The 24,971-nt window shown below is 40.7% G+C and overlaps 1 protein-coding gene across 8 annotated transcripts in view; it reads left to right on the top strand.

Moving 5' to 3' along the window:
• HIVEP1 (HIVEP zinc finger 1) overlaps positions 1-24,971 on the top strand; it is a 133,532-nt gene that overhangs the window by 78,215 nt on the left and 30,346 nt on the right. For 7 of the 8 annotated variants that reach the window (XR_010610049.1, XM_065667345.1, XM_065667344.1 and 4 more), the window contains one exon: positions 15,140-21,063. Coding sequence is in view for 7 of the 8 variants with exons in the window: in XM_065667345.1 (XP_065523417.1) it covers positions 15,140-21,063 (5,924 nt within the window). In the remaining variant the exon portion in view is untranslated. The remainder of the gene's footprint in view (positions 1-15,139; positions 21,064-24,971) is intronic. The other variant, XM_065667343.1, reaches the window with a different exon arrangement.

Raw genomic sequence — 24,971 nt, 5'->3', positions numbered from 1 at the left:
TCTGTTATTTTTTTGGAGTGATAGTCTACATATGCATTCAGATTAGGAATATTTGAATGGCCTGCCACTAAGAACAGAAACATGTTTGTTAGGGGCCCTGCTTACCTTCCTGCTCAGTGAGTGTGTAAGGTGGGTTGTTCTTGTGTCATTATGTTTTCTCTCAACTGCCCAATTCTCCTATGAATTTTCAGTAAGAGCAGCTGTGCTTTTCTTTAGGTTTGATGATGTCTCCCAAGGCTGTTGTACACCTTTGGTCTGCCCCGGCTTTGAGGTTGAATTTCATCACATGCAAAAGTTTGTTAGTGTGACACAGAAGAACCTGCTCCCAGTGAGTGCTCCATGTGGTGTACTTTAAGTTCCTGGAAGGGATGGTGAGCTTGAACTACAGAAGATCTCTCCTTGAGAAAGCAGTGAAAGCTTTCTTTGATGTGGAACCCAGTGGGTAGCATGGGCTGGAAGACAGTCAGACAAATCTGACTGCTTTAACTTTGATCTGCCACTGGCCATCCTCCTTAGAAAGCCATCCCAAGAAAGTCCTCTCTCTCTTCTCCCTTCCAGACTGGTAAAGTCAAGTCCTCTTGGGTCATTGTGATTACTATAGAGGCTTCTAATTTGATCATCCCTTCAAACCAGTTCAGCCACTGAAAGCCTTTATGAAATGCTGTAAGCATTTGTTTCCCTCTTTATCCATTGCAGCAGTTCTCTGCCTGTCACAGCAGTCTGGGTCCTAGCTAGGTTAGGACCTAGGTTAGCTCCACCAACACCATCACTGCATTCTTTAGAACTGGTATCTCCAGAGTTGGCACCACCAATGCTTAAACTGCTGCCTAAATCTCTCTCTCCGCTTTTGAAACTGTTCCTGGAATTAAAGTTAGTGATTCCAGCAACACCAAGATTTGCCATAAAATGAATGTCAGATTCCAAAAAGAGCCATCTCATGGCCTCTATATACTCTACATTACAGGCCAATCCTGATGTCTGTAGGGCTGTCTGGAGTACTATTCTGGACTCAGCTACATCATTTAAGAGAACTGCTTCTTGCCATGTCATAGCCAAAAGGATCAATATTAAGATCTGCTAGATCAGATGGAAGATGGATTTTCTCATTCTACTTCTCAGTTGCAGTGAAAGTTGTGTCTCAGAGTATAAGGTGGTCTGGGATGGTCTGTGGACACATGTGTGTTCCTCAGCCTCATTGCAGTTTGGTCTTGCAGATTGTCATGGCTGTTTCCAGGAGTGAATTTATCCTTCTGAATAAGCTGCTGTTCTTGTTTAATCAATTTTTTTACTTTCTGCAATGTCATGGTTTAACTCCAGCCCCACACAGCTGCTTGCTCACTCTCCTGCAGTGAGATGGGGGAGAGAATTGGAATGGTAAATGTAAGAGAGAAAAAGGCTGAGATAAAGGTAGAGGAAAAGCTGTGTGCGCAAGCAAAGCAAACCAAGGAATGCCTTTACTACTTTCCGTGGGCAGACGGTGTTCAGCTGTCTCCAGGAAAGCAGGGCTCCATCGTGCGTTACTTGGGAAGACAAACACTATCACTTCGAACATCCCCCTCTTCCTCCTTCTTTAGCCAGCTTTATTTCATACCATATGCTGAGCATGACACCATATGGTATGCAATATCCTTCTGGTCAATTGGGGTCAGCTGCCCCAGCTGTGTCACCTCCCAACTGCTTGTGCACCCCCAGCCTGCTCACTGGTGGGGTGATGTGAGGACCAGGAAAGGCCTTGGCTCTGTATAAGCACTGCTCAGCAGTAACAAGAACATCCCTGTGTTATCAACACTGTTTCCAGCACAAATCCAAAACATAGCCCTATAGTAGCTAATATGAAGAAAATTAGCAGTATCCCAGCCAAAACTGGTGCATGCAGGAGAATGGGAGAAGGATAGAATGTGTACTTATTTCTTCAATAGGTAGAATTTTAGACAGCTTACTGATTGTCATTGCAAGCTGTATGCAGTGTAACACATCCATCCTGAACTCAGACTTTTGGTCCTCTATGCCCATGCAGACATCTGCCAGTCTCCAGATCTCTTCCCAGGACTGGCAGGTGTCTGTCTAGCTTGAAGGAAAAGCCTGTTTGCAACCTACAATTTTAGGGATCAGAGGCTTTGTATTACCTGCTGCCTCAGCTACTGCAGCTGACTTTACTCTGACAAAGCATGGGGACATTTACCTTTTGAACACCAACTTTCCTTCAAGGTCTGTGCTCCATAGCATGGACAGGAGGAGCCATGTTCTAGTGGTCCTTTTAGTTACAGCACTCCTGGTCTCACCCACAGAAAAGCTGTTTTAAATAGTTGAAAGGAATATGCTGCCAGTTAAGTTTCAGATTGGTGCATTTTGTTGGTCCCCTCCAGTTGACCAATTCTGACAGAGTGAGTACTCATTTTGGAGTACCCACTTGAGCTGGAAGTATCAGGTCTGCCCTTAAACTGTGTTAAGGTCTGTTTGGCACCTCTCTGAGTCTGTCATTTGCCTATCAACCAAGTTGCTGTACTTTCTCACTCCATTGATTTCACATTCCTTAAAGAGCTTTTTCTGTTTCTTGCCTGAGGCGGGAGATGCTTCATGTGGAATTTGAAGATGAAGCTGCATAGGATCATAGAATCATAGAATAGTTAGGGTTGGAAAGGACCTCAAGATCATCTAGTTCCAACCCCCCAGCCATGGACAGGGACACCTCACACTAAACCATCCCACACAAGGCTTCAAAGCATATTCTGCTATGTCCTCAGTTTCAGATTCTCAGCATAGCTGTTCACTTCTTGGTCTGTGAAGATGGATATTTAAGTTGTTCTCACTTGTTCCAGAAGTCCAAGCATCTATGACAGATCTATCTTGATGATAGAGTTCCTTTTGAGGTACCATAATTTTGTCCCTAGGGTGGTATCAGAATTTCACCCGCATCGGTTGTCTTTCTAGAGTCGTGTGCTTAAATGTTAATAGTTCCTTCTTCATTTGCATCCTGAGATACGGAAACATTGTGTGCAGGCCAGGAGTTTTGTCTGAATTCATCAGAGGTTGTTTTAAGTGGCAGCAGGCGCTGTTGGTATTTACCGAGAAACCACTAAGACAGAATGAGTCAAAGCTCTGGTTTGGACACCATCAAGGTGCAGGCAACTTCTGGGGTGCTGTTGAAAAATAACTTTATTTATAGTCTCTGTCATGGGGCTGCCTAAAGCCTGTGTCTCCACTTTCAGTGGGTACTGTCTCTGAAGTCTTAAGGTTGACACAGCATTTGGTGAAGTCACTGCGTGCAGGACTCTTAAGACTCTCCTTTTGCCTGCTTAAGTTCCATGTCTGGAACCACCCCTCATGTGAATGTATATTTGAGCTATCATGCAAAGAAAGAAAGGGTAAGAAAGGAGAGATTACGTTCAGCAAATATTCTCCAAGACGCACAATCTACATGCACATATGTTCCCCTCCCACACTTGTAGTCCCTTCAAAGTAGTGTGTTGGCATGGAGGAGAGGCAACTGAAATTAAATGTCCTTTACCTTGTTTGCCCATCTGCTGTTTTTTTAACTGGAATATTATTTTTCTAGTAAATTGGACAGTGCTGAGATTTAGGTGAGGAAGTTGATCATTATAAACATTATAAATAGATGTATGAGACTTCAGAAATGTTGATTCTGCTGCAGATTCTTGGTAGACATATTTTGTATCTTCAGAGTCCTTCCAAACCCTCCCTACTTTATCATCCCTCTTGTTAAGTGAATGGATGTTATTGACAAAATTACAGAGGGAGTTTCAAATTAATTATTATAGATATATCAGCATTCTCCCTTGATAAAACATTGCATGCGTCTTACCTCAAAGATTAGTACCCTTTTTATGTTGCCATGTCCCAGCTTACAGAGGACTCTCATCGGCCTGCCATCTGGCCTCAGAGGAGCAGCCAGGTCCCTTTCCTTCTCTCCCCTTCCCGCAGGCATTCCTGATCCCGCTTCCTGCCACTGCACCTCTCCCTGCCAAAAAGCAGGTGGGAGCACTGCGTGCTGATGGTGTACCCTGCTCCCGAGGTCATTGGCTGTGGTCAGCACTGCATCTTTTCATACAAGGGAAATAGGAAACTGAATGAGAAGGGAAGAGATCAAACAAAAATCTGGGAATATGGTGCTTAACAGTTTAAGCATTTTGATTTACTGGCTCAGAGTGACCTCATCCCCCACAGATGCTTCCCTGAATTTTGCCTGTAAGTTTGAAAGCATGTGAGCTTTCTGGATTCTTTGCTGCGATGGTACCCACATACTGTCGTTAGTCAAAACCATTTTATTTCCATTTTGTATTTGTAGGAAACTGTGCCATGTTTTTTGGGCAAGACATGTAACCAAGATCCAAAGTTTCATTTTGATTCTTTTCACCTTTCCATCCTTATCTCTAGCAACCATATGGGCTAGAAATACAGTCACTCTAAATGGAAGTGGATAATCTTCAGTAGTTGCAAGTTACAGTAGTGTCCTGTTTGCTACTTAACGCTGGTGAGAGGATTAGCTTGCCTCTTTATTTTTCTGCTGGCATACACCAGAGCTACCCTACCTTTTACTTTCCAAGCGTTCAAAACTACAAGTTAGCAACAATATTTTATGCAGTTCATTTGTGCATTTTCCTAGTGTCTGATTTCATAAAGTGTTTGTATCTACATAAAAATATGTCAATACATGTGGCTGAGAGGAAATTTATTTAAATTGTTCTGTATATCTTAAACTGTTAGGCTTTAAATCAAGTCTGAACTATCTTTCTTAAATATTTATGGCAGCTAAGACAGCTATGATTGGCTTGATGCAGGAACTGTTCGTGTCTGTAGCTCATGTCATACCAGATCTCACATTTTCATAAAGTCCTATCTATTCGTAAAATCTCTGGTGTTTTCAGATTGAGGGAACATTGCAGGCTGCTAATAGCAAGAGTGGCGACTTGAAAGGTCCTTCCTGTCTTCAGGCGCATTCAATGCAGTGATTTGTGCTCACTAAGGACAGTGAGAAAACTTGCCTGACTTCTGTGGGAACAGGAATAGTCTCTGCTATCATTCAGCTTTATTTTTCGTTGCTTTTGTCTTCAATAGTTAAGTACATGTTAATGTCCTCATTTTACCAGTGGGGGCAAATGAATAGAAATGGAGATGTTTACATGTTCTTTGCTCTGAGAAACAACATTAGAATATAGGCAGGGAATTTTTCTGGCTCCTGTAAATCTCTTGGGTTGTGAGTCAATGTCTGTATCTGTTATTTCTATTTTAATTTTCTTTGGTTAGTACATTTAGTTTAGACTACTAGCAACTGAAATCTGTTCGGTAAATCCACTGCTGGTGCTAGACATAGCAAGAACTGGTATTGTTTTGACAGGCAGACAAACAGATTTACAGTTTTAAATTGTACATTTCATCCTTTGAAGCTGTTATGAGAACTGGGTTAAAACATTAATGGGATATGTAAGTAATAGTATTTTGACTTTTCCTGAAAAGTCTAGCAAGTTTTTTTGAGTGACAGTTCAGCAAAAGAGATTCCAACCTGCAAGTGCCATTTGCAAAGGGACATTGTACAAATGAATGTTATAAGACAATTGCTGAAAAATCATCTTCGTGATAGTAAATGGCAAGTGGCTGTTCCAAATGGTACAATACGTTGTTGAATCTGTGGCTATGTTTTCAGGATCGTAACGTTTTTAGCTTGACCCAGCTTTAAAAAATAGAAGGATTTCTCTCAAGTTTCTAAAATCTGAGGCCAGAACAAGCTCAGTTTTGTGGTGGGATGATGCTGAGCTAACAAACTAGCTAATTCAAGAGGTATACCTATGCGTGTGAAGTAAATGCAATAGGTTGCTAATTTTAGCTGGTGTGAGCTGGGAGCGAGCCAGTTACTGAAACGCAAGAATTTTTACTTGTGAGTTTCCTTGTATTCTGCCTTCCTTGTGAATAATGAGTGGGTTTTTTCATACTTTCTGGATACTCCTTTAGCACAAGGAGCTGTTAGTTTCCTTTGGCCTCCTTCAAATAAAAAGTATAAAATAAAAATGGATGGTGAGTTGGATAACATTCTCTTGTAGCTATATCCTTATAGGCTGGCCTGGATGGAGCCTTTCATAAGAATTTTCTAAAAACGTACATGTGTGTATGTGTGAGCGGGCGAAAAGAGAGACTGAGCACATATGTGGAAAAGGGCAGGCGAGGCTGGGAAAAGGAAAGATCTCTTGAGTAACTCAGAGCTGTCTGCATTGAGGACCTCCCATTGATGCTGGAGCAAACCTACTCTGGGGGAGGCCATCCTTCCAACCTCCAGCATGGGTGGGTCCAGCCAGACCTGCCTGAGCTTCCACTGTTAGGAACTTCCTGGTGTCTAGATTTCCATCAAATCACCTAACTTCTGCTTTTGTCATGTTCACAGCCCCATTTAGTTCCAAAACTAAGACTTCCTACTTGCTTTGCCAGAACTCCAGTTCTTTTCTCTATTTTTAAATAGTATGGTTGTTAGGTGTGAGCTCTTTGCTGCTTTTCATTTCTCTTCAGTTTCTACAGGCAGTATGGAAATTGCTCCATTTGATCCCTGCTTTTCAAATGGAAGATTATGTTAAATGCAAAGTATGACTAAGGAGCTTGTTCTGGTTTCAACATCATTATGAGCAAAGATAGTTTAGCTAACATCTTGTTCCTTTCATTTCTGCTTGTAACCCTCAGACTCATGTTTGGGTATTTTATATTCAGTGTCTCATCTGACCAGATAGCAGTTGCTCTTTGCTGATAACCCTACAACTGGTTACTGTTTCATGAGCAGTTCTATAATTCTGTTTTAATGGCCTTTCTTCTTCTGTGTGTTAGAGGTAGAACTAGCTCTAATGATTTATTAGCCAAATCCTAACTTCCCAGTAACAACTGATAATCCTTAAATTGCAAGCAGATTAATTAGTCATGAAACTGTTAATGGCATTGCCTGGCATTGGAGGAATATTTCCAGATGACCCTGAGGTATTTTAGTTAATTTCTGGAAACATACTTTTTCTAACTGTTTATCTTTAAACAGCTTTATTCTCACATGGATAACTCGGTGAGACTGGTTTCTGGTTAGGTTTGACTGGGAGCCCATACATTTGACTCTGGGGAGGCACCCGGTCTTATTTTGTCTTTGGAGTGCCTGGGGAGGAAGAACTTCTCAGGCTGGGATTGCTTGTGGTGTTAGTTATCATAATGTTGTCTCTTCACCTACTCATAGTCAACATGCTTTATCTTAACAAGACTCAGGCAGTGGTTACTTTTCTTAGTTTAGTATTAAGGCTTCTGTGTGGATTAGGAATATGGAGTTGTTAAGTGTCTGCAATGCAGAGCCAGTGCATAAACTCCATAGGGCTCCTTTGAATAGCAAATAGTTTTTTGGGTTTTTTTCAGCATATTTAATATACTGTAGTATATGCCCTTGCTGAATGTTCATATATTGACATTTTGTGAGGTAGCTGGGCATTAAACATAGGTTGTGTGGTCTGAGTTTGCTGTTCCTGTCTTGCCTTTCTTCTGTCTTGCAATGAAGTGCTCAAGTCCTATAAAACTGTGCAGTGGTTCAGCCTCTGCTGGTTTCTTACCACATAAGGGTGGGAAATCTCAATCAGTATCAAATGTCATGTTTCATTTAATGTGTTTCATGCTGGGCAGGAAATTAATTCTTTTTAGGGGAAAAAAATAATCTATTTCACTTTGGTCAGAGATTTTCAGATGTGCTGAAATTTTGCAGTTGATTCCTGTTTTCATGTGGATGTTGGCATTTCTTAGCTGAGGCTGTAGTGTTACCTCTGGTCAGATGTTTGTTGCTGTTTGATCTTCATAGTCTTCCTCATCAAGCACACTGTTTTTATGGCTAAAAATCAGCTAGTTGTTACTTTTTTTTGCTCAAGCCAAGAAGCTAAATGCACAAAATGAAACCAGCCTCTCATGAATAAGATCTTTCTTGGTCTTGTTGGCATAGTTATGTCCTTACACCCCATCAAGAGTCTCACTGCCAAGATAGTTTTGATGTCAGTATCCATGACTTGAGAAGATGCCATCAGAAAGGCAACCTCAGACTACAACGTGTCATTTACTCTTTACCTATCCCACGGCCAAACAGGAGTTGGCAGGCTCTCATGTCTGGGGTGAAACTGTATCACAGGGGAGCTTCCTGGTGAGTCCAGGCTGTGTGCCTTGGGGCGAAGGTGTCTCGCTTACCTTGTGCTAAAATGTTATTGCACAATTTATAATGCTAATCTTCTCTGCCCTTGCTCATGGTGCCACCATATTTCATCTAGTTGTGAGGACTGAGTATACCTGTGTGGCTGCACATTTATACCTGTATACCTTTTGCTGTATCACTTGCTAGGATGCATGTAATCTTGATTCTTGGGGAAGAACCTTTGATTTTTGTTACCTTCCAAGTGACAGTTCAGTCCTGTTTATATATTAGTGGAAACAGTCTATTATACAGTTTAAACTTTACCATTTGTGCTAAACATTATTAACTAATGTTTGCCTGCTCTGGGCTGTGTGAATGAAAGCATGACCAGGAGATCAAGATTATCTCCTCCTACTCAGCAGTCCTTAGACCAGCTTTTAGATACCGCGTCCAGTTTTCGGGCCCCTGGTGCATGAAGAACATCAAAAACCTGGAGTGAGCTCAGCACTGGGACACCATCCATCAGGGGTGGAGTACTTGTCCTCCAAGGGGAAGCTGAGGGACAAGGTCTCATTCGGCCTTGAGAAGAGGTGGGTTTTGGAGGGATATAATGAAAATGGAGTCAGACTCTTCACAGTGGAGCATGGTGGGAGTATGAGAGGCAATAGGATAAAGTTGAAACAAGAGAAGTGCGGACTGGCTTATTCCCCACGAGGACAGTCAAGCGGTGGAATATATGGCTCACAGAGACTATATAGACACTCTCCTTGGAGGTTTCCAAGACCCTACTGGACAAAGCCTTAACGACTCTGGTCTGATCTCATAGCCGGCCCTGATTTCAGAAGGAGGTTGGACTTGAGATTTGCTGAGGTCCTTTCTCACCTGAATTATCGTGTGATGTTGCAAAATACAGATTTTTCAATGTGGGAAACTTAGTGGTAGAAGTACAGGGTATGATTTCTTGGTGTACATATCAATAAACATGTTCTCTACAATTACCTTTAATATATGATCTTGAGATGCACTGATTTTATGGGCTCATAAGGTGTGATGGTAGAGAGCATTAAAATTTAATTTGACTTTACAAAATGTAGACTTTCATTGAGGTTAATGGTGCTACTCAAATGAGTGCTGGTACCTCATATTAACACAGATGCACCTTTCCTGTGCTTGTGTTAGTAGGACTTTTGCTGGTTTGATTAATAATGAGAAACTATGCTAATAGAATTTTTAACTAACTTTCCGGTATGAAAGCCTGGTGTGAAATGACCCTTAAAAGAGAATTTGGAAGCCTCTCTCTTGTTGACAGCCAATACAATAACTTTGATGGGTCAAATATCAAAACCACAGCTTAGTGTTGTCTGTTAAAAACACCAATAAAAATAATGATGTGTTTGCAGGCAATATGAAATCAAAACCATACTTAACCTTGTCTATGCCTTATGGAATGGTCCGGTATTTGCTGATGTTAACAAAAGGACATATGTTGCCATAGATGACACTTGATCCAATCCATATCAGACTGCTTTAGCCTTTGAATGTCAAATCCCTCCCCTCCCCTTTTTGATTAATTATTGTCAATTTGTGCTTTACATAGAGATTAAGTATTTGTTAAGGGTCTGTTCTGTGTATGTTTGGATTAGTGTTCTCAGCAATAAAAGCTCTTAAACATAGAATAAGCCTACTGACAGAGGTTTTCAAATACCACTGCTGACTTGGAGTGTTGGCTTGCCTCCTGGCCTCTGAGAGACCATCCTGTGACCTTCTCAAGAAGTCTGAAGTTATGCACCTGAAATAAGACTTTTAAAGTTGTTGGTAATTGACTTTAAAATCCTCTCTATTTCTGCTTAAAATCAAGCAAGGAACTTGGGTTAATCTTGGTCAAATCTTTTTGTTGGCTGTTGACTGTGACCATTTTCATAGCTGCATATGTGGTTTATGTAATTAAGGGTTTATGTTTGGGGGGGTTTTATGCTTTGGAAAAGTTATCATTTTAGGAAAAATATTTATGGCTGTACTTAACATTTAGGAGGCAATATGAAGCTAGGGAGGCCATTTAATAAAAAATGAAAATTTACTTATTCCGTGCTGTGTTTAATGTAAGTTCCGGTGGCCTAACATTTGCCAGCCAGACTTATTTCTTGCTCTCATAATGATGTTCATTATTCACAGAAATAGACCCAATGCAGTGATTCATGAGTGCTTTCGATAGTTTTAGTGAAATGAAATTTAAATAAGTGTGGTACATCAAGAATGAGAGTATTTTGAATATCTAAGGACACTGGGAGGCTTAGCTTTAATCAGCATCAGATCCTTAGTAATGATCTCTTCTGAAAACCCATCTTTGGATCGCTACCATTGTTTGTTGTCAGAGTAACATTTTAGCTGTATGTGTAAGACATCAATTAGTATTTAAACACTTTCAAAAGAGGTCGCTCTTACTTGCAGTGCCCTGGGAGCAAAAGTACAGTTTTAGAAGCTGAACTTCAGGCACTTGAATTGGATAATCTGGTATTTGTACGCAAGTCTACAGGGATTTTTAAAATTCGGCAACATGAAGTGAGTGCATGATCTGAAAATGGTGCATTGGACCATAGGGGCAGGCAGTGATTGCTTGCTCGGTGCTTCACAGGGTAGCACTGAGGGAGCAGGGAGCTTGGTGCCTTGCTTCAGTTCCTTCTTTTTTCTTCTCAAGTGCAAGCATGTAGCTCTGTTAGAAGGGAGAGAAAGAGAGTAGGTGTTATAATAACATGTAGGCTTTGAGACAGGCTGTTCTGGAAGTTACTTCAATAAAACCATTGAGATAATTTTGTCAAGACACTGTTTAGTTCACCAGTGTTTCAGAAGAAGAAAATCAGATTGCTTATACCTTTCCTTTATTTGCTGTATGAGTTACTTTGCCAGATTGCTATCTACACCATCACATTTGTGTTCTCCTCTATTTCCTGTGCACAGAGCAAAATGCAGCAGAGAAATTACAGGTTAACAGTCGTGTTTAGAAACATCAGTTTTTCTTGTCATATTTTGAGTGCAGAATTCATACCGAAGCAAAAGTATTAAACAGAGAATCTTGATAGCAAAGCAGAACAAAGCCAACCAGGCAAAGCACGAAAGAGATGCTCTGGTGTCCCTGGGATATGAAAAGTGAGGCACTGAGCACAATGACGTTGTTACCTTCTCTCTTGGGCTGGGTAACTTAATCCTATTTGATATAATGCAGCTTATGAAAAAGATATTTTTTTAGACATCTGATTGAGGTGACAGCACTTCTCAGCAACACCACTTCACCATCTGAGAAAAAAGGGAATTACTGCTGAAGGATAAGAAGGGCTTTGTGATTGCAGAGGGAGGTGAGCAGAGCGCAGAAGAGAGAAGGAAAAGCGGATCAGTTTCATTTTTATTTCTCACACACACATGAGGATGTTTCTACCTTCTCTTTGTTCAGTGTCAGCTTGTTGATGTGGGTACATGGCCCTGGCAAGTTATTAAGCTCCTGAAAGTTTGTAGCTGTGAAGGTAGAGGAGTGTTTAGCACTATGGGGCTGCTGCTTTCCACCAGATTTGTTGTTGCCTCTGGAAATATTGATGCAGTTGATCTTTGGGGAAGCACATAGCTGTAGATTAACAAACGTGTGGTGGAATATCTTCAACATAAACTGGGAATACAAAAAGAAGATTCACACAGAAAGAACAACAAGCTAAAAACAAGTTGTCAGATTCCTTTTTTCCCCAAATATGCTAGAAATGTGGCTTTTAGCAAACATGAGGTGAATATTTCCATTAGTAATAATGATTTCTAAATTATCCAGGATTGAAGTAGAGCACAGGACTTAACCTATTGTTAAAACTTTTAAAGCCATTGTCAGTAAAATGCATTTTACCACATTTTGTAGATACGTATGTGAAGCACATCTGCAGCTCCGTCTCTGGAATCACCAAAGACGTAAAGTCAGAAATAAAAATAAGAAACTAGTTCTCGTGATTTCTGTAGACTGGAATTTTATTGGTATAGAAATACAGAAGCAGCACAACTAGTGCTTGCAAAGACTAAAGAAAAATCTATTTCTTTATTTAATGCAATGCATAACTTGCCTTTGTTTATTCTTTTTTCTTTCCTTTCAATTCCCTGAACAATTTTTATGGTTCGCCATGTGTTGAACAGCATTTTTTTAAAGTAAAGCAGTAAATAGATTATGGAAAATTCTGATCTTATATTCATAACATTCACGGTTTTAATTGCTTGAATGGTAGATTAGAGATATATTCTTACTTTATTTAATTTTGTAAGCCACATTGCATCTTTCAGCTGTGTCTGTTTCCAGTTCACTAGTATGGTGCAGTTTGAGTGTGTTTGCTCCTCTGCATTATGTGACTGAAACCCAGGAACAGTAATTGTTCAGTATTCTGAGGCATCAGGAAGCAGTGTATCATTTGACTGTTCAACTGCTGCAATATGAAACTCCCTAGTCTTTTCTGTGTATGTTTGTCTGCATGGATGTTCGCAATTCCTGGCACTCTCTTACCTTCCTAGCTGTGCATAATCTGCCCAGCAATTCCTGTAGCACTCTGGTACAAACACTGGCAGTGTGATCAGTGTGGAGGCGTGATTGTGACGGGATAAAAGCTGCAGTGTGTGCTTAAAAGGAAGCAAATTACTTATGCTCAATTAACGTGACCATGCTTCAGAGGGATCAACAAACCTTGGCTAAAAGCACTCTTCTATAGTTACCTTGTTATTTTCTCTTTGATTTGTGTAAAATTGTTTTTTGTTACTGAAGAAAAAAGCAGTTGAGGTAGACTGAAATTTTAAAGAGATCGCCATTAATGATATTGATCATAACTTATTAGTAGGCTACTCATTTAATTGTGAATCAACAGAAAGGACAGAACATCATGGTGGAAGACTGCTCAGCTTTGAATATGTTAAATCCAGTCTAATATGAATACGTTTTGGTGATAAAGCAATAAATACAAAGTTCATTTAAAGGTTAAGTGAGTGATTACTGCAGAAATTTCTTTCTGGATGCACAAGAGGACCACGAAATCCCCATAACTAGGTTTCAGAGCCAGTAGTTCTGGCAGGGGATTCAAGCATCTCTTTCATGGGACTGCTGAATGTGGCAAAACAGGCTCTTACTCTTTATAGTTAAACTTCCTCTAGTAGGGCTGAGAGAGGAATAGGTCAGGTTCTGCAGAACTTGCATATTCGAAGTACAGTGTGAGTGATGTGTAGTCTTTAATCTTTCAGTTTGCAAGGAAATCTGAATATCCATTCATCCTTGATGAATACATGCATACAATTAAGTTGGCACTGAGTTGGAAATGGGATTTTGAGCTTCCAAGTATCTGCGATTAGCATATAGTTCAGTCCCACCTGGGTTATGCTCTGACACGGAGAAAACATAACATCTTGCCTTTCTTTTCCTACTGGTCACTTTTGCATTCTCTTCTGCTACCAAAGTTTTACGCATTGCCTGTGTTTCCTTTATAAGAGGGTTTCACCCAGGATTCCAGTATCTCTTGTCAGATGCACACTATGTGTTGGCTTTCCTCCCACATAGTATAGAAGCCAGATGATGCTTTTGCAAGAGGATAGTCTTCATGCCACTCAGAGGGGTCCATAGGGTTGATGGGCACTGGGAAGTCTGAGCTTTCTCCACTTTCTTTCTAGTGAAATTCACCGTGAGAACTTTGTCCCTTTATATGTTGTCTTAGGGCTGTTCTTTACCGAGAAGTGCACATACACCTCTGTTGCTGAGTAACTCTGTGCTAGGTAAACATGCCACATGGAGTTACTTATTACTTCTTCCCAAAATGTGTATGCAGCTGAACCTTTTCAGAGACATCAGCTCTCTAGTCACATTAATTTCTTCCTTTGCTTAGAATACTGGCAATCAGACAAATATGGGCTTGACTAACAGCCTGATAAACTAGTTGTAAAAGCTTAAGAAAATGGATTTACTTCCATTTAATATTTGGCTTCCTCTGCTGTACCAATGATGCTAGCTGAGGCAGTAGTTGTAACTGAGTGTTAAGAAGTAATAAATAAATAAATAAACCACCCAGATTAAGTCTGATTCTGTTGACATAAACAAAGGTGTGTAACATCAGGTATCCATTAAAAAATAAGCTTGTAAGTATCAACACTGAAATTCAGTCTATATGTATTTTTTTTGTTATAGAGAACATTGTATTCTGTACAAATACGTGTCACAGGTATTCTGCTGAATAATACCCCAATTCATTTGTTCTTCACTGCAGCCCTGAAACTCTGCATGCATACCTGCCTAAAATCAGCAACAAGTGTAGCTAGTAATGAAATAATTCAGATTTAGTTTATTTTGTTTCATGATGCACAAATAGAAAATCATTTAAGTGTGACTGATTTTATTCATCCACTGTAGTTGCTCATCTGAAATGCTATTGAAGTTCAGTAATTGGAGCTCTGAAATACAGTATTTGACAGATGGTGTGGGTGGTTGTGCCATTTCCATGATAAATCTACTTACAAATATAACCATGAGGAAGTTGTCTTCATTCCTTGAGTGCAGCAACATATAGATGGAAAAAGTGACAAATACAGCATGAAAACAGATTTGTGTCTTGGTTTTTCATTTTCCTGCTATAATGATTTGAATTTTTAAACAAGTGCAAGACAGAGGTTTCTTTCTTACTTTATCTGAAAAGGAGTTGCCATAAATGCTAAAATATTCATTCAGTAGCCTTTCTTTTCTTCCATTTCCTTTGAAGCTTTTCCTATAGTGAATTACTTTTGTAATGCCTTATAGTATCAGTTAGAAAGTATTGTTCTTTTTAGATGAAAACAAAATAGATCTTCACTGAGATACCTTTACTATTAAAAAAATGCATTGGAGGCAGGAGAGATGGACAGTCCTGTTGCTCCAGGGCTTACTGTTGAAAATTAGAGATGATAAAATGGTATAAATAAAAATATACTGCATTATTCGATTTGTATTTTCTTTTTGTGTTTTAACAGAAATCACCGATGCTGGAACTAGAGGCACGCAAGATGCAATTAAAGGTGTGAAAAGAAAAAAGATTGTGACTGAAAACCATCTAAAAAAAATACCAAAATCGCCTTTGAGGAGCCCTGCTGAAGCCAAGGTTAAGCAAAATGTAGACCCTTCACCGCTAAAAGCTCTTCCAGATACCTCTGAACACACCACAGCACAGAATCACCCACCCGTGCAAAATGGAAATCAGTGTACCAAACAAAATGGGGGAGCTCTTAGCAGTGACATAAGTGCTGAAACAACCAAATCTGAGACATCAGTGCAGACAAAACTCTCGTTAGCACATCAGTCCTTAGATTTGGGTAAAAAGGCAGTAGAGAATACTGATGCAAACCATCTGAACTCACCAGAAAAGAAGTCTCTCTCAAACTCCTCATCAAATGAAACAAAGACTGACAGTAATGAATGTATTAACTTTGTTGATTGCAGTACGTCATCCCCATGTACCCGTACTGCGTTTGATGTCTTATTAAAAGCTATGGAGCCTGAACTGAACACGTTAGCACAAGAGTGCCCCCCTTATGGGATGCAGATAGAGAAACTGAGACCAAATAAAACTGTAAGCACCTCTTCTAGTCTCACGTCCAATATAATAAGCGTCCAAAATCAGTCGTCTTTGTCACAGCATGAGTTTGCAGCTGGACCTCACTATTACCCATCTACGTTAAACAATGTACATGTAGCAGCAACAGCCAAGACTGGACAAGCACAAGGCCAGTCAGTTTCTCATTCACAAGACCTTAGTACTAAGACCAGTCAACAAAATCACCAGGTTGTTATGTGTCCAAGTTTCACTAGATCATTGGTGCAACAGCAGAGTCAAGAAAACCCCAAGCTCCAGCAGATATACAGCATAGCAGTAACTTCATCTGTTGTCCACACCTCATCTTCCACTGTAACTCAGGTTTTTTCTCAAAACCAGCTAGTAGCTAGTTCATCTACACCTTTGTCAATTAGCACATCGAGTTCAACACACTTGTCTATAGGTCCCGTGTATAATTCAGCCCAGATAGCGTCAGTTGTAAACCATGGTGTAGAACAAATATGTAACCTCTTGAAAGACCAGAAGCCTAAAAAGCTAGGGAAATACGTCTGTGAGTATTGCAATCGGGCCTGTGCCAAGCCCAGTGTTCTCCAAAAGCACATCCGATCCCATACTGGAGAGCGACCGTATCCTTGTGTGACATGTGGGTTTTCATTTAAAACCAAAAGCAATCTGTACAAGCACAAAAAATCTCATGCACATGCTATCAAACTTGGACTTGTGCTACAACCAGATTCAGCTGGCCTCTTCTTATCTCATGACTCAGAAAAAGCACTTGGCATTCACTCAGACGCGGAAGAAAGCGGTGAAAGTGAAGATGAAGGCACTGCTGATGAAAGACAAGATGATCAAGAACTGGAACCTGCACAAATAGTGAAAGTCATTTCGAGTGTAGAACCATTGCAGAAAGGAAGCCCTATTCCATTAAGCAACCCAGACTGTATACCAGGTGACTCTTCATTATATGATACGGAACCTCAAGTAAGGGCAGCATTACCAAAAGTAGTAGTTCATCCTGTGAATGTTTCTCCATTAAGGGCTGATAGTCCAAAAGTAACAGAACCAGCACCTGAACTTGCTGCAGCACAGAGAAAAGGAGATTTTAAAGTGATAACTGTTCAGTCAAACTTAACACATACAGCCTCATTGAAGGAGAATGACATAAAGCAACAGCAGAAAGTAGAAATGGGCCTACTAGAGGAACAGGTGGGATCTGCAGTAGGAGCAGTGCATGCTCAGCTCCAGAGACAGCAGGCAACTGATGGTTCCCAAGATCAGCAAGGAAAATGCCTTTTGAGCCCTAGAAGTTTAGGTAGTACTGATTCTGGTTATTTCTCTCGTTCTGAAAGTGCCGATCAAACAATGAGCCCACCAGCTCCTTTTGTAAGAGGATTGTTGACCTCTGAGAAAGATCCAAATAAAAACGTGCCCTGTGTGCCACGAGCAAGTGGCGTGGTAGCATCAGTGGTACAAACGGTTTGTGCTGAAAAAAATCTGATTCTCTCTGGCCAAATGCGACCTCCCATGGCAACAAAAACTCTTGAGGAACGTATCTCAAAGTTGATTTCTGATAATGAAGCTGTTGTGGATGACAAACAGCTAGATAGCGTGAAACCAAGAAGAACATCTCTTTCGAGAAGAGGAAGCATAGATTCACCAAAATCCTACATATTTAAGGATTCTTTCCAGTTTGATTTAAAACCCATGGGAAGAAGAACTAGCTCAAGCTCTGATATACCAAAGTCTCCTTTCACACCCACTGAGAAATCAAAGCAAGTTTTTCTTCTTTCTGTCCCATCCCTTGACTGTTTACCTATAACACGAAGTAATTCCATGCCTACTACCAGTTACTCAGCAGTACCTCCACATGTAATACCTCCCTCTCATCCCCTTCGAGGTAGTCAGTCATTTGATGATAAAATTGGCTCTTTATATGATGATGTTTTTGTATCAGGACCTGCTACTCCACTGAACCAAGGTGGACATCCTCGGACCCTTGTTAGACAGGCAGCAATAGAAGATTCTTCAACTGGCGAAAGCCAAATTCTCGGACCAGTGCGATCTGTAGAAGAAAGTTATCTGGGATGTAACGAATCATTATTGCAAAGGAGCAAGTCCCTTGCACAGGGATCAAATTTAGAAAAAGCAAAGAAGTCCCCTCAGGTGCGAGGAACAATGTTTGAGTGTGAAACCTGCAGAAACAGATACAGAAAACTGGAAAATTTTGAAAACCACAAGAAATTTTATTGTTCGGAGTTGCATGGACCTAAAACTAAAGCAGCAACCCGAGAGCCTGAGCATAAAACTGTTCCAAACAGCACACAGCCTCAAATTCTACACTACAGAGTCACTACTTCAACTGGTGTCTGGGAGCAGACACCCCAGATAAGGAAAAGAAGGAAAATGAAAAGTGTTGGTGATGATGATGACCCACAGCAAAATGATACAAGCATACTATCAAAGAATACAGAAGGCCAAGGCAAACCAGCAAATTCTTCCAATCTGTCAAAACACAGTGCAACAACAGCGGTAGGGTCACAACAACCAAGCAGCCTTCTACTTCAGAGTTCCCAAATTCAGCTTGTGGCTCGAGGCACAGATCAGACAACTGAGCCAAAAATGGCTCCACACACTGAAAAGCAGGTGAGTTCAGCTGTGCAAGAAAAGGTGGAGTTGAAAAGACAAGGTACTGGCATCTCAGTAATACAGCACACCAATTCACTGAGCAGAAATAGCTCATTTGAGAAATCAGAGTCGTTTGAAAGAGTGTCACCTGTTTCTTCTCAAGACCCCAACAGTGTTGCAAAGCACCGTTCTTTGAATACGATTGTAATCCAAGAAGATAGACACCCTCCTCTGAATACTCCCCAGCATTGTCAACCCCTGTCATCAGAAGCACCTAGAGGGGAAGTTCAAGGGAGCCAAGTAGTTTCTAATGAGAGAAGTGCACCGCTTCAGCCCTCAAGACTTGTTCGCCAGCATAACATCCAAGTTCCTGAAATACTGGTAACAGAAGAACCAGATAGGGACCAAGATAACCAATGCAGCGATCCAGAAAAGGCAGAAAGGTTTAACTGGCCACAGCGCAGTGAAACGCTATCAAAATTGCCAACAGAAAAGCTGCCACCAAAGAAGAAAAGAATTCGCTTGGCTGAAATGGAGCATTCGTCTGCCGAATCAAGCATTGACTCCACGCTTTCCAGAAGTTTAAGTCGGGAAAGTAGCTTGTCTCATGCCTCCAGTTTCTCAGCTTCACTTGATAAAGATGAAACTTTGAAGTCCGAGAACCCTTCCCAAGCAGAGCTTGTTAGCAAGTCGTCAGAATTCCTTATGATTCCCACTGGCTCACATGCACTGGTTGTACCTGGACCTCATTACCGGGAAATGAGACGTGCCGCCTCGGAGCAGATCAGCTGCACACAGCCATCGATGGAGGTTGTAGACTACAGGAGTAAGTCTTTTGACTGTGGAAGTATGTCTTCATCAAAACCTGCCTCACTCGTAGAGATAGCCACTCCGAAAGCATCGTCTGCAAATGGAGTTACTGGACATGTGCCTCTGCTAGAAAGGAGGAGGGGGCCATTTGTGAGGCAGATATCTTTAAATATTTCTCCAGAAAATCCTCAGGCACATCATGCTACGGATGTACCCACAGTGCCATTGCATAGGCTGCAGGCCTCTGGCAAATCTTCAGTGGAGTTTCCTTCAAGTACTCAGCATTCACAGTCTCACTCCAGGCTTCCCTCAGCAATTCAAAATTGTAATACTGTTAGCCTGTCTTCGGCTCAGCAGCCTGTAGATCATGTGCTGAACAAGCAAGGACAACCACCCTCAACACATCAGCCTTCCCAGCCATCAACTAAAACATCAGCTCAAGAGGAACAGGTGAGCACATACATGCTTTCTTGTCACCCCAATGAAAAAAAGGACTGTTTTGCTCCAAAGTACCAACTACAAGTTAAAACATTGCATATAGGTCAGCCATACTCTTCTAAATTGCTAAAAAATACTTTTTCTACTCAGACTGTTTCAAGTCAAGTTGGGGTGGACCAGAATGTATCCTCCTTTGAACTGCAGACGAAACTGCCTGACATGTCTACTCCATATTCTGTGCCTCCTCTAAAGCAAATTGTCCCAAATAACTGCAGCAGTCAAATACATCAGATTCCTCCTTTTGTGGTTCCCGTCCGTATTCACAGCAGTATGCCATCCTATGGCTTTGCAACTGTTACACCCCTTCCTCACATTTTAGTGACCCAGGATCAGGTAAATCAATCTGTTTGCAAAACAAATGTTGTGACAGTGCCAATGCTTGAAGGCAAAGCTCAGCTGCCAAAATCTCACAAAGATAATCAGAAGATATTGCCAAATTCATTTGAATTTGAAAATTCACAAGCAGAAAGTGGAACCAGAAATTCATCTTTGTCAAGCTCTTTGAATACTATTCAGAAAGTGCCAGTTAGCGGACTCTTCCCTCAACCAGAAGCTACAGCTTCAAGTAAACGAATGCTTTCTCCAGCCAACAGTTTAGATATTGCCATGGAAAAACAGCAAAAACGTGTGAAAGATGAGAGTGGAGCTGCCTGCGTGACAGAAGCTAGACCGTTGCAGTCACTGAACATTAGATCTAGTGACCCTGTTGGTAAGCAAAAGAAACCAGTTTTGGTAAGACAGGTATGCACCACAGAGCCTCTTGAAAATCACCTCTTGGATGGTGATGGTGTTGCACAGCAGGAAAAAAGCAGCAAAGCTAGTCCTTCTGACCTACTGTTGCCTGACCATGACTCATCTGACACTGGCGTTTCAGAAACTTTAAAGGAGTCACCAGAACCTGAAGACCTTAGGTCTTCAGCATCGCCTGTGTTTGTAGTTAGAAAACCATCTGAATTGTCTCCAGTGAATAATCAGAGTTCTCTTCTCAAGGCTTTAAGTAGCAGTCAAGAAAGAAAGTCCCCAAGTAACAGTAATGAGAGCAAGCACATCAATAGCCATGGCCAAGCAAAGCCTGTAACTATGCTGGCTGTGATGGATGCAGGAGAACTGCAGAGGTTGTCATTTCCAAGCCTCAAGACCGCGACGAGTTTTACCTGGTGCTATCTCTTAAAGAGAAAACCATTGCATCTGCTGCAAAACGATCAGAAAATCTCAGCCTACTCTACATGGACCATTAGTCCCAACAACCCCAATCCACTTGGTTTGTCAACAAAGGTAGCTCTCTCCCTCCTCAATTCAAAACAAAAAGTTGAAAAACCACTGTACACTCAAGCAAGAACTACTCATCCCAGAGCTGATGTATTGGTCTACTCCAGCAAGTGGAAGAACAGCTTAACCAAGGTACATAAGGTATGCTCAATATATGCTGATCACTTAAAAAGGATTTGCTTTGGAAATCATGCTTGTTCATATTTTAGAGAATGTAATATGCCTGACATGTATAGTGCTTATTTATTTTAGTTATGCTGGATCAAACTGCTAAAAAGATCCTGACTAATTCTGTTAAGAAACCTGTTCATAAGGATTTATTGCTTTTCATGGAAATTAATTCCTGGATTTAAATCTGTATGTGAAGTGTTTATTGTGTCAGGAATGTGTTTGGCTATTTTTTAAATGCAGTGGGTAGAACAAAAATAGTTCTGATATAAATATTTTTTAAAAAACTTTCAACTTAAATCAGGTGAATTTAAGATCATGATTGCATGTTTTGCCTGAAAAGTCTGCTTGCATTTTCTGTTATGAAAGAGTGCTCAGCCTGAACCTGTCCATGGATACACCATGGAAACATTCTTCACCATCACTGATACAACTGAGAGAAGCAGTGTATCATTTCCCTTTCTCCCGCTTAGGTTAATTGGTAGTGTGAAATAATGACAAAAATAGCACAGCTTAAACCAAAACTACAACTGACAGCTTCTTGGATCCATATGGCTCCAAAGATGATGCCTTGCACAGTGGTGTATGCTCTGGGCAATGTTTGTGACCCATACTACGTCATTCTGGAGACAGATGTGGCAAAGCAAATTAGTCACTTGTTATTTCCTTAGCTGTCTCGGGACTGCACATGTGTGATGAGGATTTCACTCACGGAATAGTTTTGTTACGGACAGGACTAAAGTTGTGCTGGTATGCGCTGGATTTGATGTTTCTTAGTGACTGAACTGCCTCTGGGAATGGGTAAAGGTGGCTTTTTGACCTTTAGTATGGCAGCAGGTGTTCGTGTCTATTTAATGGACCCAGTACTAGCTTTTATTGTCCCATCTAGTGAAGACATAAAGCTTTCTGAAACATACAGCAGTTTCACACTCTTCTTACGGTGTCTTAAATAGCAAAATTCTCTTTGAAGCTGGCAAAAATGGGGCATTAGCCATGGACCTCCCTTTCTGCAGAATCTTTCAGACCATAGAAATGTTTTTGTGGATGGGTAAAAGCAGTTGTAACTTGTTCTACTTCTGCAGTCTGCAAAACTTCCTGGGCATTGGGCTGGGAATTGGGGTCCATAGGGCCAACAGTTGTTCTGGAGGAGACATACCACAGCTTTGGGGAAAGCTACTTATTTCTGTGGATGTTGAGTGACAAAGACTTGCTGTCAGAGGTCACCCTGGGATGTTTTTGTGTTTGCAAAATGTTTTGCTAAGATACAAAGTCATCAGTAGGGAAAAGAGCAATAGGATGAGAAGCTGCGTAAGAGGGGGAATTCTTTTCAGAATTATAGTCAAAAAGGTGCACTGAAACCCCTAAGACCAGAAGACAACTAGAGTTAAACCTGGTCCTCTTGAAATCAGTGGGAGACATTACTAACATTCAGTTGGAGGTCAAAACTTTATCTGTAATGTTTCACGCATAAAGTACATACAGGCTTCTGGCTTTGTATTAGTACTATAATTAAACTGAGTTATTGGTTCCATTTTAGCATGCTGCCTTTGTTTAAACTCTTACTACCTTTTTCAGCCTGCTCCCTCATACATTTGGGGAGATAAAGAACTTAAGTAGTGCTAAATTAAAAAGAGAAAGAAAAAAAGATTCAAAGGTTTAGCTTTTCTCATTGTATGAAGTTGAGTGATTCTAAGGCAAGTCTCACATCAGTTTTGTGTCATTGACTCCTGTTTGTTTTATTTTTAAAGAACAGTGTTTCAGAAGAAATTCTCTGATAACAAAGCTACTGTGTGCCTCTTGAAGAGAAAATTTTGTCTACAAACAAATTCTGTTTAGAATATAAATAATGGATAATAATATTTTGAAAAATATTTTGACAGCAGCCTTTTAAACACTCTAGGAGTACTTAAATGCGGTAATAGGCAGCTGTCAGGTACATTTACAGTGCTTCTGCCACAAAAGAGCCACAGTTACTAATCTTTCTTTAGTCTTTCTTGCTGACATTTTAAATGAAGGGTATGAGCATGGTGAAAATGAAGAGTTCTTAAGCTCTGCTTGTGGCTGATTTACAGGCTTTACTTAAAGCCATTATGAAAGAAGAAAGAGCAGCAAGAAAGCATGAATTAAAGTTTAATTGGCATCTCAGATTGTATGAGCAAGGTATGGGATGGCAGAAAAGAAAAATTTCAAAGACCTGGTGGGTACTGTGACCTAACACCTCCAGAGTTTGTCTGCTTCCCTTTTAATGACTCAGGCAGCAGGATTTCAGCTGCTGTCCAGAATGGTGGTGGTGATGATGCTGTTAAAATACACCTCTGCATTACCAGTCTCTAGTTAGACCTGGTAATGGAGTAGCCGACCCAACTGGAAGCTTCCTCATAGAAGCCATGTTTAAAGAAAGCAAAACTGAAATTCCTCATTCAGTTCTCGTTCAGTAATTCTTCTGGTTTTTCTGGTTGAGACTGAGGATGGAAATCATTGGAGGTCCTTTTGCCAGTTAGTATTCCATGTAAAAGCAAAGAAACAAAAAACAACCCACACTCAAAAAAAAACCAACACCAAAAAAACCCCACAAACAGATTAGCAAATAATAATGAAAAAAAAAAAAAAAAGAGAAAGATTGATTTCCTGCTTAAAACCTCAGCGGGGTCTTGAATTCCTTCAGGAACCACAGTTTAGATTGCAAGCCTCTGGGGGTTGTGTTTGCTCCAGTGGCTTGCACATTTTAACCCTGAGTTGACAGCCTTAAGTGCTACTGTAACCCAATTTATAAATAATAATAAAAACACAGCACTATTATGCCTCACATTCTCTCTCACTGTCATAGCACTTTGCAGAACGATTTGGCATATTCTGCTCGTGGGGCTTTAACTGCTGATCTTCTCACCAATATTAAGTGACTTGCTGAGCTGTTCCTGGGTTTCCCCCCAGAACTAAGTCATGTTTACAGAGATCCCGTGCTTCTGCATAATCACCATTAATCACTGTCACAAAAAAGTCAATTCTCAACAATAGATACATGCGAAATTAAGAGACATATGAACAAAATGCAGGCAGTGAGGAACCCTGGCACTTTGTTTGCTCTTCACAATTCACTGCTCAGAGGCAATAGGTGAAGATGCCACGTTCCAGTGATTCAAAGGAAAACCACAAAATGTAATTGTGAAAGAAGCTCCTGGAAGGAGTGCAGCATGTTAAAATATAACAGGAGGTTCACCTGCATGAAAAAGGCTTTTTATATCTCCCTGCTCTTTTGATTTCATTGTTCTGTTTATTATTATTTTTCACCAGTTGTCCTCACCTGAAATCATTTGTGATCAGGAGCTTTTTCTCAAGCCCGTGCATTGGTCTTGGCTTCCCTGTCTAAAGCAACTCACTAGTGTGTGCAGCATTCCAGGGTGAAGATTTTCAGGCAAGAATAGGCTGAAGAATGGAAAGTATCTGCTAACTGGAAAGCTTTGCTTTCTTGGATGGTGTGCCACAACAGTCCAGTTCACCACTGGATAGTAGTTAAATGCAGAAGATTCTTATGTGTAAACTAGTAAAAGCTTTAAGAAATTAAAAACGTTTTCCTCAAGTGGCTGTTTGCCTATGGGAAAAATGTTTAACGAATTTTCTAATCTGAAATTTGTAACTTTGATGATTCAGGCTGCGAGCATGTTTTTTTTTTCCAAGGGATGTTGTAAAGTACCAGAAGCATCAATTGAACTCTGGTCTCTGGGCAGCCCTAAGAGCAGGGTTTTGTTTGCAGTTTTATAGCAGTAATTGAAGACAGTGGAGTTAAATTGGAGCAAAATGAGTAAAGTAGAAATGAATCATGGTCCTTGTCTCTGTGGAAGAAGAGAGGACTGTGTTAGAAACCGAAGGCATAAGTAATCGTG

Source organism: Lathamus discolor, chromosome 2 (assembly GCF_037157495.1).
Source record: "Lathamus discolor isolate bLatDis1 chromosome 2, bLatDis1.hap1, whole genome shotgun sequence".
Taxonomy (NCBI): Eukaryota; Metazoa; Chordata; class Aves; order Psittaciformes; family Psittacidae; genus Lathamus; species Lathamus discolor.
This window is presented reverse-complemented; position numbering and strand designations above follow the sequence as displayed.